Source organism: Lipotes vexillifer, unplaced genomic scaffold (assembly GCF_000442215.2).
Source record: "Lipotes vexillifer unplaced genomic scaffold, Lipotes_vexillifer_v1.1 scaffold67, whole genome shotgun sequence".
NCBI lineage: Eukaryota > Metazoa > Chordata > Mammalia > Artiodactyla > Lipotidae > Lipotes > Lipotes vexillifer.
Genome location: NW_006797638.1, coordinates 1,536,765 through 1,552,044, shown reverse-complemented (window position 1 = coordinate 1,552,044; position 15,280 = coordinate 1,536,765). Strand labels below are relative to the sequence as shown.

At 33.4% G+C, this 15,280-nt stretch overlaps 1 protein-coding gene across 3 annotated transcripts in view; it reads right to left on the bottom strand.

Moving 5' to 3' along the window:
• The window catches only part of ARB2A (ARB2 cotranscriptional regulator A), a 434,977-nt gene that overhangs the window by 185,019 nt on the left and 234,678 nt on the right, over positions 1 to 15,280 (bottom strand). For all 3 annotated transcript variants that reach the window (XM_007469760.1, XM_007469761.1, XM_007469759.1), the window contains one exon: positions 14,006 to 14,125. In XM_007469760.1, the coding sequence (XP_007469822.1) occupies positions 14,006 to 14,125 (120 nt within the window). The remainder of the gene's footprint in view (positions 1 to 14,005; positions 14,126 to 15,280) is intronic.

The window sequence follows — 15,280 nt, the reverse complement described above, 5'->3', positions numbered from 1 at the left end:
CAATCAGAGGAAAGAGTGTTTCATGGGCAAAATCATTGATTCTGAGATTGGATTTCTATTGCAAACTGAATGAATTTCAATTCTGATTCATCTTCGTTGTGCAACTTGGCACAAGTTCCTCAACCTTTCTGACTCCTTCATCTGTAAAACAGGGCTAATAATACACCTGCTTAATAAAGTTAAACGTAAGTTGTACAATGCTTAGCTAAAACAATGTTTAATGACCAAATCTAATAGTACCCTAAACTCTCTTCTGAATGGCAGTATGCATAACGGTTATGAGCATGGCTTTGGAGCCAGAAAGCCTAGGTTTAAATTCTGGCTCCATCACTTAGTGGCTTGTAATCTTAGTACTTAATATTTTGCTGCCTCCATTTCCTCACATGTAACTGAGGATTATAATAATACTTACATCATAAGGATTACATGAATTAATATTTATAAAGAACTTAAAACAATGCCTGGTACTTGGTAGGTGCTATGTTATATAGCTATCACTTCCAGGTGTAACTTATAGATGTGGACAACATGAAGGAACAAACACTGATAGCAGAGATGTTCCAGGAAGACTTGAAAGGTCAATTCTATTTAGTTGGTATTAGAAGACAGCTGTCTATTTCCAGCATGGAATGAGTTGCAAAGAAGAGCCAACCAGAGGCCTGGTCAAGGAAACTCATCTGTTTTCCAGATTTTCGTAGTGTTTTCAATTTTTCTGCTTAAACTGAATTTCCAGAACACCACATCAAAACATACTCAAAATTTAAATAAAAATGATTTGGGGATTTCCTGTTATTTTAAAATTTCCACACCTTTTCTCCCCTTCCTTAGTTTAGGTAATTAAGAACTGATTAAAACAGAAAGTCTGCTTGGACTTTCTTGAATAAGCAGTAAACAGGCTAGAGAATAAAAACTAAACAATCATGTAATTCAACAGAGAAATATAGAATTGAATCCTGAAATACATGAAAGACCAGGAGATTGTTTTAGAGATAAGAGTCACCATAGTTAGTATAATAAAACGTTTACTCTGCATAGGTACTTGATGAGAGGAGAAATAAACAAAAACTCACTGTGACAAAACAAGAGGTCACACTTTTAAAGGGGGAAAATATATATTTATATGTTTCTCACCTGTAAAATGGGGATGATAACAGTACTTATAAAGTTATGATGATTAAATGAGATAAAGTATAGTTATATAAAGTACATGCTTAGGACAGTGCCTGGTACACAGTAAGTATCATTTAATTTAAGCATTAGTGTTGCTGCTGATGAATATGATGATGTCACTACTTCTGATTTGCAAGACACTCATAAATACTAGTTCCATTTAAAATGTTCATTTTCAAAGACACTGCTATGAATTGCTTAGAACTGTTCTTGACCCAGCCATGTCTTAGGCCCCTATGGCTGTTTGACAGATGAAATGGATTCTATGATAACAGTAATGACAGGGTTCTATTAGAGTAAGACAGGTCTCTAACACAGCAATCAGATATAAAGGTATCTGTTCTGCTTAAGAGTCTATTGTAAGATGTTAGAGAAAATACAAGTGTCATCAAATGTTAAGGTTTATAATATGCTAAAGAAAACTAATATATTACTACATATTTAATGTTTGGACATAAATATAAATATATTTAATATTTCAATAGATGCCCTAAAAATGTGTAACAGGAAACAAAACTGAAAAATATAAGGCTGAGCCTGTAACAGTGGTAGAAACTACTATTACATTATTAATGGTACTGGAACTAGGAATCTTTTTCCTGAGGTAAATTGAGCAGTAATACTACAAAGGCAATTACATAGGCTAGGGATCTCATATTATATTACAATTTATAGGATACCACTTTACAGAGAAAGTCAAGGTTTCTTTGCTGTTAGCAGACAGGCTATTGGATACCTTTAGAAATTCAACATTTATAATTATAAAGCATCCCCTGATGCTTTATAACTGGAGAGAAGTCAAGATAGGAAATTTCTACTGGAGGAGAAAGCTGAGTGTGCTCTATCTTTCTGCCCAGTGCCTCTCTTTTAGAAAGATAAACGTCAAATTTTTCTTCTAATTCAGATGTCTGATTAATGTGGTAAAGAAATCTGAAGATAGATGTTAGAAGTTAGATATCAAGATTTATGGATATTTAGACATAAGCTAGGTATGTTAGAAGTTAGGACACTTTTTAATCATTTGACTCAATTATAAAATTGTCACTGAAATATTAAATAACAATTTTTTATTGTATTCTAATGTTCTTTAATAAACTTATTTATGAGAAAAATTCAAATAAGGTATGGAAAACTAGGAAGAAATCTGAATACGCTAATAAATATATAAATAGGCAAACTAATTTCTAAAGGGTATGAAATTTAACTTGTTCAATTAATCACAGAAAACTAAGTTTTGGGTTAGGGTTAGGTTTGGCTACTTCCCTTGATTCGAGATTTTAATATCTTAGTCGATTTTCTACATTCACTAATCAATTTTCATTAATGGTCCTTCCAAGTGTCCAAAACTTCAGGGTCACAAATTGTACCTCCTACACTCTAAAGCACACTGGTGCTAAATGTCCTTGTTGGTCAGCTTTGTTCTCTTATCCACCTCACTTTGCTCTATTGTGTGGCTCTGTATACAAATGCCTAGATGCTACTTTCTTCATTCTGACCCAATACAGCACCATCTGAGATCTGCTTCTGACAACTTATATAAATCTAGAATCAAAATTATTTACTGCGTATTACTACAGGTCCAGCTGGGCTAGGCAGCATAGTAAGAACCAAAGAAAATAGTGGATTTATTATTTATCGTCTGCCGATTAAGATAAGGATTCTGAGGTGACTTAAAGCAAAAGACAACTATGAATTAAGACACTATTATAAGAGATTGAGGCTTGGAGTAACTAATGAAATGGAAAATTAGCCATAGTTCTGGGTTTACAGGAGACAAAGGTAAAAATGCATGATAAAGCTTTTATTTTCTGACCAAAAGAGATTATCACTTTATCAACAGAAATAATTCTTCCTATTACTTAACTCTAAGACAAATTTACTGTTTAGATCTTTATACTGGGGAAGTTAACCTCTTGGCTAAAATCCCACTTCACAATTACTATATTACTCTCTTTGTTTAATTGTGTTTCCTACTTAGAATATAACCTTGAAGCCAGGGATGTGTTTTAATTTGTTTCCCCAGTACTTGTACAGAGTGGGGTGTTCAACTGAATAAATATCTTTGATAGTGTTCTCAACCATTTCTTGTTTTGAGGGCATAGTACTCAATCCTAACTCCAAGAAATAATATCTATAAAGTCAAACTGATGTGGTCCAGGTGGCTTTATTGTGATCTAAATTCATTCAATGAAAAAGTGTGGAAAACCTATAACAAAAAATATGAAGTGAGAAAAAAGAGAGATACACACACACACACACACACACACACACACACACACACATTAAAAGTCCCCAACTCTAAAAGTTATGATCACAGGAGCTTAGAAAAGTAGTATCCCTTTGTTTCCCTGGGCCCAAAGAAGCTTTAGACCCATAGTGTGATCATCTCACAGCCTAAGAGCAGGAAAAATGATACCTCTTCCTACTCCATCTCTTTTATTGCCATAGAAACCTGATAACCAGTGTACCAAGGATAAGCCCTAGGTATCTACATGAACTTAGAATACAGTATTTTACTCTATCTCGTTCTGACTTAAGTCACATAAATTGAACTTCTGCCTTGATTCATCACTTTATAGTCCTTCTGATTTTTCTGCCTACTAGAACCTCTTTCTTTCTCAAGAAAAGACCCATTTCTAAATCCCCAGCCAATGGTTGAAGCCTTAAACCTTGCCTGCTTTGTTCATCCTTTCCCCAGTGCTGAATCCTGTTTTTTTTTTTTTTTTTTTTTTTTTTTTTTTTTTTTTTTTTTTTACTTCCTTCCCTATAAGTCAGTGAGGTGGAGTTTGGCTCAGGAGAAGAGGTACTCTTAGAACCAATAACTATATTTTGTTTGCTCAGTTATCACCTAATGCGCCTTGATCTTCTGTTCCCTGCAACCAGATTATACCTCCCGATTCAAACCTGAGTTCACCATGCTCTACAGATACCTACCTAGTGATGGTTCACCTGCTATTCCCTCCAAATCCAAGCTCTCCAGCTGAATTAGCTCTTCTTGAACCCATCCTGAACTCTAGTAATGAGACCTTTGTCCAGATCTGGCTTCCATTCTGTCCTCTCGAGCTTTACCTTAATATAAATCTAGTATGCTTCAAGTCTGCGTCTACTTGGCTCCCCTGTGCTAATCTGAATAAATTATTGCATAAAAATTGAGGTCTAACTTCTAAGATAGACGTCAAATGGTTTTGATTACAAAATTTTTTGTCTTCTAAGAGCTCTCTGCAATTTGCGGTGTCAAATCACAGGTGTCACGGTGGTTGGGAATCTCATACGGGGGAGTGCTTACATTGAGTGATCATCATAAGGCTATAAGAATAGTAAAAACAGCTCCATTATTAAATGAAATGTGTTTTTCTATAATCCCTCTTATAAAAGGCTTACAATAGTCTATCATGCTCTCATATCTGCAGTAAAATACAAAATCTCTCATTAAGATCTTTTATAAAACCAATGGAAAAAGAAATATTTCTTATAGAAAGATTTACATCTAACAAATTAATATATCAATTTCTATGGGTTCTCCTCAACATGTTATTGTGCTAATTTTAGCAGACAGTGATTTCCTGGCAGTCTTTTGTTGAATTAAGAGATAGAGTGCTCAATCTCTCAGCTGCAGTAAGATCTGGATGCAGTCCATCTATATGGATATTGAAAAACCTCCTCCAAAGGTAATTCCAATGGGGTAGTATGTATCCATTACTTTACAAAAAGATTCTATAAAAGATTAGTGAAATCTTTCTCCATTTCAGCTTTCTGAACAATCTGATCCTGGTGTGACTGAGAAATAAAACATTAAGGAGCACATTAGATCCTAAGTAGAAATGATCTATGAAGAATGGAAATAATTACAAGTAACATCATAATTAATGATGAAAAAAGTGAATGTGTTCTCCTTAAGATCAGGGACAAAAGGATGTCCACTCTAGCTACTTCTATCTGTCATTATACTGGACAGGACAATTAGGCAAAAACAAACAAACAAACATCCAGATTTGAAAGGAAGAAGTAAAACTATTTTTATTCACAGATTATATGATCTTGAACATAGAAAACCCTAAGGAATTCATACATACACACACAAAAACTATTAAACTAATAAATGAATTCAATAAGATTGCAGGATACAAGATCAAGATACAAAAATCAATTGTGTTTTTTTTTTTGGGTGGGGGGCTGCGTGGCATGCGGGATCTTAGTTCTCCGACCAGGGATTGAACCCATGCCCCCTGCAGTGGAAGCGCACAGTCTTACCCACTGGACTGCCAGGGAAGTCCCTCAATTGTGTTTCTATACACTAGCAATGAACAATCTGAAAATAAATAATTTCACTTAGAAGAGCATCAAAAAGAATAAAATACTAAGGAATAAATTTAACTAAGTAAGTGTAAGACTTGTATACTGAAAACAAAAAAAAATTTGAAAGAAGATAAATAAATAGAAATAAAACCCATGTTCATGGATTGGAAGACTTATTATTAAGATGGCAATATTCCCCAAATTGATCTACAGATTTAATTCCAATCAAAATCCCAGCTCCCATTTTTGCATAAATTGACAAATTGATCCTACAATATAAATGGAAATGCAAGGGACCTAGAATAGCCAAAGCAGTCTTTAAGAAGAAGAAGGAAACTGGAGAATGCACACTTCTTGACTTCAGAACTTGCTACACAGCTACAGTAATCAAGACAAGCGTGGTATTGTATAAAGATAGGCATATAGATCAATGGAATAGAATTAAGAGTCCAGAAACCAACCCTTATATTTATAGTCAAGGAAGCTAAGACAAATGGAATGGGAAAGAATAGTCTTACTGACAAATGGTGCTGAGACAACTGAATATCTACATTTAAAAGAACTATGTTGGACTTCTACTTCATACAATGTACAAAAATTAACTCGGGTGACAAAAACTAGGTAAACTGGACTTCTTCGGAATAAAACACTTCTGTACTTCAAAGGACATCATCAAGAAAGTGAAAATATAACCCACAAAATGGGAGAAAATATTTGCAAATCATGTATCTGATATCCATTGAAATAAAGTATTCAGAATATGTAAAGAACTCTTACGATTCAACAGTAAAATGATAACATAATTTAAAAATGGACAAAGGATTTTAACTGACATTTCTCCAAAAAAATATGCAAATGGCCAACAGCACATCAAAAGATGCTCAAAATCATTAGCCATAGAGAAATGCAAATAAAAGCCACAAGATACTATTTCACCTCAACTAGTATAGCAAAAGTAAAAAAGACAGACGATAACAAGTGTTGCTGAGTATAGAGAAATTAGAACCCTCTTATATTGCTGGTGGAATTTTAAGTATGGGGGTGATGGCTAATGGGTATGGAGTTTCTTTTGGGGTGACAAAAGTGCTCTAAAAATTAGATAGTAGTGATGGTTGAACAATTCTGTGAATATACTTAAAACCACTGAATTGTACACTTTAAAAAATGGATTTTTTGGTATGTGAATTATATCTCAATAAAGCTCAATAAATCTCAATGATACCTCATAAAGATATGAGATTGTAGCTCAAAAATATTTTAAAGTTAAAAAATGGCAACAAGCAAAAGTAAGCTAATCATTAAATAAAAGTCATGTTAAACTCATGACTGAGGATAAAGTGGAGAGTGTCCCAGACTTATTTCATATACTGCCTTATAGTATTATGAGAAGGCATTATAACTTTGTTTAATAACTTTCCTCTTTGATTGAGAAGACTATACTTTGAAGAATGAGTCATAGAGAAGCAACCTTCTTGGTCAGGCTGTGGGTTGGGTACACCAGCAGAGAGGAGATTATAAGAAACTAATGCCAGGAACAAAAGGGGTAATACTATCTAATGTGAAAGAACTGATTAGGCAGAATTCCCAAATTAACCGATATTCAAATGGAGGATAGGATGAATGAATAAGTTTAATTAGTAAAAGAGTTACTGTTAAGGCTTAAACTCTATAAAATAGTCAATTAACTGTACAGATAATTTAAGACTGCTCATGTTGTTGTAACATATATTGTTCCCAAATGTGTGGTGGGGGGAATAAAAGGTATGTTAGACTCTTTATTCTCAAGTTTTTTCCAGATGATTTGAGCAAGATTTAGAGATCAAAGATAATTTACAAACAAAACTGATTAGTAAAGCTTTAAATTGTGAAACATATAAATACTATAGAAAAAAGGGGGAGTTAATTGAGAATACTTTATGAAAAATCTAGTAAGAAGGAAAATTCTTTCACTTGGGAGAAACGGCATTAGCAAAAATGAGAATGAGCATATACTATGGGCATTTAGACTCATGTTCAACAAACAATGATTTAATTCCTAATAACCAGGAATTTTATAAGTTAACCCTCAAACTCTACTTACATAAAGTGGGTACTTACAGAGGAGGTCACACATAAGGGATGTGACTGAACTTATAATCTGTACAAATCAGAACTAATATTCAAGCCCAGGTCATTTTCTTCCAAGTTTCATGTTCTCCTAGCACACTGGGCTTGGAGGCCGGGGCTAGAGGTACAGTGAGATGGAACAATGGCAGTAAGGAAATTAGACTAGAACTGAAAGTTTCTATTGGGAAAAATATAGTTGGAAAGAGATAATCAGATTATACAGAAAGACTTAAAGTGACAGAGAGGAGAGATGATGCAAGAGACAATAGGGAGCCAGTATGATTCTGGAATGGCATAGTAAAAAGGGGGTTTAAATAGTACCGATCATGGTGTGGCATACAGCATGGAATGGAGAGAAAAGAGAGCCAGTAAGAAAATGGGTATAAGAGTTCAGTGATACTGTCGTGAAATGATGAAATTAACAGTGGGCACAGAGAGGAAAAGACATGATCAATATTTCAGAGAAAAAAAAACCTGACAAAATACATTGGTTGGTTAGATATGGGACAAAAGGAGAGAAGTTAACATAAAAATTAATAAACTGAATCATTCTTTTAAACAGTGAGATTTCCTAATACATATTAAAAATCATTTGAGTAAAAGTTAAAAAAAATCAAACCTCAATACACAGGTAAATTGTGAAGCTTAAAAATCATATCTGTATACGTAACTCTTTCCTTTTAAAACTCTGATTTGAGTACTTCCCTGGTGGCGCAGTGGTTAAGAATCCGCCTGCCAATGCAGGGGACACGGGTTCGATCCCCGGTCCGGGAAGATCCCACATGCCGTGGAGCAACTAAGCCCACACACCACAACTACTGAGGCTGTGCTCTAGAGCCCACGAGCCACAACTACTGAGCCCGCGTGCCACAACTACTGAAGCCCGTGCACCTAGAGCCCGTGCTACGCAACAAGAGAAGCCACCACAATGAGAAGCCCGCACACCATAACAAAGTAGTCCCCGCTCACTGCAACTAGAGAAAGCTGAGCACAGCAACGAAGACCCAATGCAGCCAACAATAAATAAATAAATAAATAAATAAATAAATAAATGTATATTAAAAAACTCTGATTTGATATCTCATTTATTCTACTGACCACAATTATTAAATATCCAGTATATGCAAACATTTTCCCCAATATCTACATATCTGCATAATCACTGTTCATTACTTGTTATCTGTTGTGCTTGGATACCCTTCATATCCACTTCGACATGCTTCTGTAGGTGTGTACAGGGAAAGATATTACACCCTCTTCCTCTTTGTTCAGCTTTCCAGATCCAACGTCACTAAGCCATGTAGAATTTGTCTCCTAATGTCTAATGTGTGCTTCTTCTTTACCATTCCCACCACTTCTACGTTGGTAAAGCCTTTTATTGGATCTTACTTGGACTCTTGCAACTAACTCCTAAAATTACTGTTATCGCCAATCAATCAAAAGACAGTATCTATAGTATATGCAAAAAATTAAACAAAACTGAATATAGGAGGCAAAAATAACATAATCTCTGGTTTCTCTCTAAGGAGCATACAAAGTAGAGAAACTATATTGTTTTCATATAAAACAACTAGAGAATTAAGATAGCGTTCCATACAAGTTGTAATCATCCCATGCATTAACATGCTATTTGTATCATGTAGGCAGCCAACTCAGAAATTCAAGTTATATTACAAATGGTGACTTATTTTTACTGAATTACTTATATTTTAAAGTAGGTTTGTAAGAAGTGTTTTTGGCCTGAATTGTTTTGATACTCTAATGGACCAATTTTTCTTTGTTTATCTGCCCTTATTCTACCTCTCCTCAATTCTTCATTCCCAGCGGCCCATTTTTTAGCATTGATCACATTAAGCAGATATGCTACTATCCAATTTGCTTTGCTCTTTGTAGACAAAATGTAAATGATGTTTCTTTAAGGTCATAGTTAACTCATGTCACTAAAGGTAAAAACTAATTCTTTTAGTCCCATTCCATTTTCTTTTCAGTGTAAATCCAAATCATGCTCTAGGCAATTTTAAAAGATCAACTTAGAGTAGACTGAGGTTGAGTGTCCTCACACAGCTAAGTCCAAAAAATAGTCCTCTATCAGCTACTGAAGGTCAGCTTAGGCTGCCTGGAGGCTAAAGAGCCCAGCATGGAACAATGGCAGGAAAACAGAGTTCCCTTCATTCCTTAATTCACATGCAAGTGAGGTGCCAATCAAGTGCTGACAAGCATGGAGAAACCAAAATCAAAAGTGGGTAGAGATACACTTTCAAAAGGTGTAGTTTTCACACATTTCTATGAGATGTTTTTAATGGTGGCTGAGAACATACCACTAATAACATGGAAAAGAAAATAAAAGTAATATGAAAAATACTAATTTTATATCCACTGAGATGATTCAATAAGCTAATGAAATATATTTGCTAAAATTGTCTAATGTGTTCTAAAAGAAATATCAACAATCTCACTTTGACTAAGGAAAGAAATCTGAATGCAAATTGATGGACAGAGCACTGCAAACAGGGAAGGTAAGGTGAGTTAAGATTGGAAACTGGGCATTGACAAGGAAGCTAACTCATTTGCAAATAAAAGAAAATTTTAAGCTTGCTTGATTTTGTCAAACTAACCATCATCTACAATGACAAGAGCAAAGCACTCTGAAATGACCAAGTATGGAAGCAATGGAATCACTTCATAAAATGGCTGGTGAAAGAGACTATGAAAAAGCTTAAAAACTGCATTGTTTTTTGACAGCTAATTTCTAACAAATGAGTTTAAATTTTTAACCCCTAATATAAGGCAAAAGCAAGCTGCATTAGTTGTAGATGTTTTTCTAAATGAATTTGGTAAATGACTGTTGATTATGACTACTAATTCTATCTACCACATATAAAATAGAATTTCTTAGAAATTTAAAGCTTCGAAAACGATGTTTTAATAATGGTAGCATTATATATTGGCATTATTTTTAAATACACAGAAGAGATAGCATAGAGTAGGGATGTTACTTTTAAAATTCATTATCAATTCATAAAATAAGTAGTTCTTCCCTTTTGCTTTAATGACTGAATGCTAGGATTGTTACCAGAGCTGTCTTAACAACATCTATTTTTACTAGGATTACAGAAAGTTTAGAGAATTAGAAACTTGAGTTGTTACCATATAATGGGAATAAAAGCAGTGAAAAGCATATTTTTAGTATGACTTTTCTCATTATTATAGTCAACTGTATACTGTTTTATGAGGTTAGGCCTGATCAAATTCCAATATTTACTACCATAACTGAACACTGGTTTTGAAAATAAATCTCTTAACAACCTCTTGTATTCTTCAGGCAAATTTTAGCACTTCAAAATAGGATATAATAATAAATTATGTTCTCAGTTTTCAAAAACAACAATTAGAAAATACAAAAGCTCTACAACTACTTTGTGCTCTAAATTTAAAAGTAAGTTTTCAGATTTCTATTAGTAGTACCGTACCTTAATTTTACACTCCAAATATACGTAATTTTAACTTAATAAATGGCAAGATACATTTTAGCATGGGTCCTGACTGGTACCTGTTTTTAAACAATAAGCACTGTAAGTAATTACATGTAATATTGAAACTGTACTAGTCACACAGTTCACATCTAAAATAAATTTTCTTAAAATTCATGACCTAAAAAAGAATGTGAACTTGAATGAGGATGGTAGAAGAACAATCTCCACGCATTCAAACATAATGCTACAAACTAGCGCTGTTCCATCTATAAGGGTGTGTGTGTGTGTGTGTGTGTGTGTGTGTAGAGTCTTGAATCAGGAGTAAAATTTTATGATAATTTTTAAAAAGTTAAACTTTACTGAAATCCAAAAGATTTCATGTCTGATGTGCATAATGTACTACTGAGATAAAAAAACTAAACCGTAATTTAAGATGTCCACAACTCACTTCCTTGTAAAGTTAATATTAAATATTTTAATCCATGTAGAACAATTTCATATAATTCACATATGTTGAAAAATCCTGAGAGAATATTTGTCAACATTTTAAACACCGTGAGTTTTCCTCTAAGAATAATGGGGAGAATATTATTCAGCTTTAGGCAAAAACAAAAGGTTTAAACATATTTCAATTTTTTGTGTTGTTTAGCAATGCTATCTTTCAAAAATCCTTGAAACTAAGTAGAAACGCAATGGCCTTAAATATATTAATAAAGCATTGTCAAAAATTTATGTAAAACTTAGTGTACAATGTTATTTATTTAAAGAAATTTTTTTCAATAGGTCATAAACTACTTTTTCTTTAGCTTCCACCATCTATACACCTTCTTTACATACCCCTATCAAAGTTACTTGACAAAAAGTAGCAAATATATGAAGTTGAGATAATTGCCATTAATATTTTAAAACCTAAACAAGGTATATTACGTTAAATAGACTTCTCAGTCCTGGTGTTGCCTGTCAGATATGTGATGTGCCAGTGGTTATATTATATTCCTCCTCCCATGCATGCACCTCCTGCAGAGATAGCAGACTACAGAAGCTGACCCTTACTGAGACCATCTTGTCTCTCTGACAAAGCTCCTTTTTAACTTCTTACTTACTGGTTACTTCCTGTGATGGAGAAAAACTTTAGCTCAGCTTGTGATAATTTCACAGGCCCTGAGGACCCTGACCCTAATAGCCTCAAGGTCAGAAGTCAGGTCTTGTTCTGAAACATCTGTGTGCTTTATATTAAAGTGGAACAAAAGTGCAGAAATATCCACCAGTGTGTGACAAGAAGGACAGGCAAAATAAGACTGACACACTGGTCATCTGTTACTCTGGCATCTTAAATACATTTCTAAAACTGTCCAAAATTCACTTAAATTCCAAATTTGATGTACAAAAGGTTTTCGTTAACTGTCTTAAGGTAAAAATATGGAAATTTATGTTTTACAGAAATCTGAAATTTGAAGTCTTACAGGCCTTCAGACATATTTTAAGTTATTCTGTAAGTCATGAGATTTCATGTTTTATGTAATTTAATGGCTTACAGAAAGAAAACATAAGGTACACATATATCAGCTATATATGTGTGTGTTTGTATATATCTATATCTGTATGGTTAAAAGAACTATTTGAAAAGCAACATTCACATTTTAAAAAGGACATCATACTTGTATGTTAGAGAGCTATCTTAAGATACCCATTATGTATTAAAATAAATAAATTCAGCAGTTAAAAGTGCTTGAATATAGTTTCAAAAAAAGTGAAATCAATTTAAGAAATAAATGATTTATTTACTGATCTTAAGAGAGCACAGTATTTGTAAATTTAGGTCAGCTAAAGTGTTCTCAGGTGTCACCGCTAGCTTTATACCTAAATCATGTGGGTAAGCAATAAGGTGTGGGAAAGCTGAAAAGACCATGGAAATATATTTAATTTCCATGATGAAGAGAAATACACAGCAAAGTTTAGAAACATAAAAATTAGACAACCAGTGCTGCGCCGGTTTTTAATGTCCACTTTAGGCCATTTGGATTTAAAATTATCAAATGTACTTTTATCAAATTAACCATTTTATTAGAGCACTGGTACCTTCCTGTGACATAAGGGGTAATGGACATGGAGCACATTTTTAGGACTGATTATATATCATTAATCATTCATACCTGCACAAAGTGTGCTAACTGCAATACTGCATATAATACTGACCAAATTTAGAAATCTTGATAATTTTTTCACTATGTACACATAATCTTCACCCTAGGAATCAGATTATTTTGAAATGCAAAGATTTTTATGACCAAGCATTGAGTTCCACTTAGATTAATGGGAGCTTTCTGATAGTTTTAATACTAATTATATGGATTCTGATCAAGTACTAACTTGAAGAGATAGCAGTTTTGTCAGTTAAAGGGTCTACTGAAATTTTAAACATTTTACAGATAATAATGCTTCAACGATGTACCCATAAAACAAGAATCACAAATATAAAATGTATGGAAAGTGGGGCTATAATGTAGAAGTTAAAAAGTAATATGTATAGCGGGAAGCAGCCACAAAGCACAGGGAGACAGCTCGGTACTTTGTGACCACCTAGAGGGGTGGGATAGGGAGGGTGGGAGGGAGACGCAAGAGGGAGGAGATATGGGGATATATGCATATATATAGCTGATTCACTTTGTTATACAGCAGAAACTAACACACCATTGTAAAGCAATTATACTCCAATAAAGATGTTAAAAAAAAAAGTAATATGTAAATAAGAACAGGCAAAAAGCTTTCTGGTTAGCACTGAAAAGTTCTACCACAATAAAGAAATATACTCTTTTTAAACATCATAAAATTATTTACTCAAAATACATAATTTTCATCCTTTATAAAATAATTTAAAGTAATGACACCAAGAAAAAGGGAGTGGAGGGGATAAATCTGTAAGGAGTTTGGAAATTAGAAAGAGTTAAATATGCACTTACCAGTTCAACAAAAGCAAGTCCTCCATAGCTATGAGCAACAAAAAATACATTCTCAGCTGCAGACTGGGCTATGAAATGGTCCCACACATAGACTGCATGTTCTTCAGGAGAACCATTTTCCTATAAGTAAAACAAATATAATATATATCATACTGTATCTAATTATTATCATAGTAATCAAAAATTAAATTATATGCTTGCTTATATAGCATAAGAAATAAGATGGTTACAGCTCATTCCAAATAACAACAATACAAAAAAATTACATTGAAGATCCAAATTAGGGAATAAATTAGTATTAAACTATTAGTAAATTACTGCTAAACTTAAGTGCTACTATAATATTCTGAAAGAAAGTATTTAAAATAAGTACAGTTTTGAGGGGAAATTGCTCATTCTGGGCATATCTGAGATATTAAAATATATCTAAGTACATTAGAATTGCATAGCAGAAAGTTATAGTGGTCTTATGATAAAACAGTGTAACACTAAGAAAAATCAGATACATTTCTATATGTATACCTGAAAATACTTATAGTATGTACATACATCTAAGTTATTTGATTTATAAAGTTGTAAGTACCTCTGTAAACTGAAAATAAGCAGAAAATTAACAACAAATATTTTCAATTTATATTATTTTAAAAATACACCTTTTTCCTAAAAGAATATTCCATACATATTTTATTTCTAGAACTGGAAGAAATCTAAACATATAAACCTGGGACCTTTTATACTTCTCCTAATTTGCTAATCCCTAATAAATGTATGAATGTTGCTTTAGTTCCAAAAGTTCTATAATAACTTCATTTTATTGTGTTTATTTCTATAGTGGGCACATTTTGTGATTAAAACTCGGATAATGTGAAAAAGGAAGAAAAAGAAAAAACAAACAACCAAAGAGCTAAAAAAACCCAAACTGATAAAAACTAAAACAGATCGTGAAAATGTTTTGTGTGAATATTTCTTGGAAGCTTTAACACCAAAAGACTAATTCCCTAAGAATGTCATGGTACTAGACAATGAACACAATTTATTCATATTTTCCACCTCAGAAATTTTTAAATATCATATTAGGGTCCATATGAATGGCTTCACTTACCACTAAAAGCTGTTGTTCCCTAATGACTATCTCCACCCTGAATTTCTCTCCAGAGCTCCAGACCCAAGGTCATTTCCTTTTGAATGCCCCACAGATACTGCAAACTCAACCAATTCAACACCTTGCTAATAATTTCCTCTCCAAACCTGGGTCACTGTCTTTGCTCCCCACCT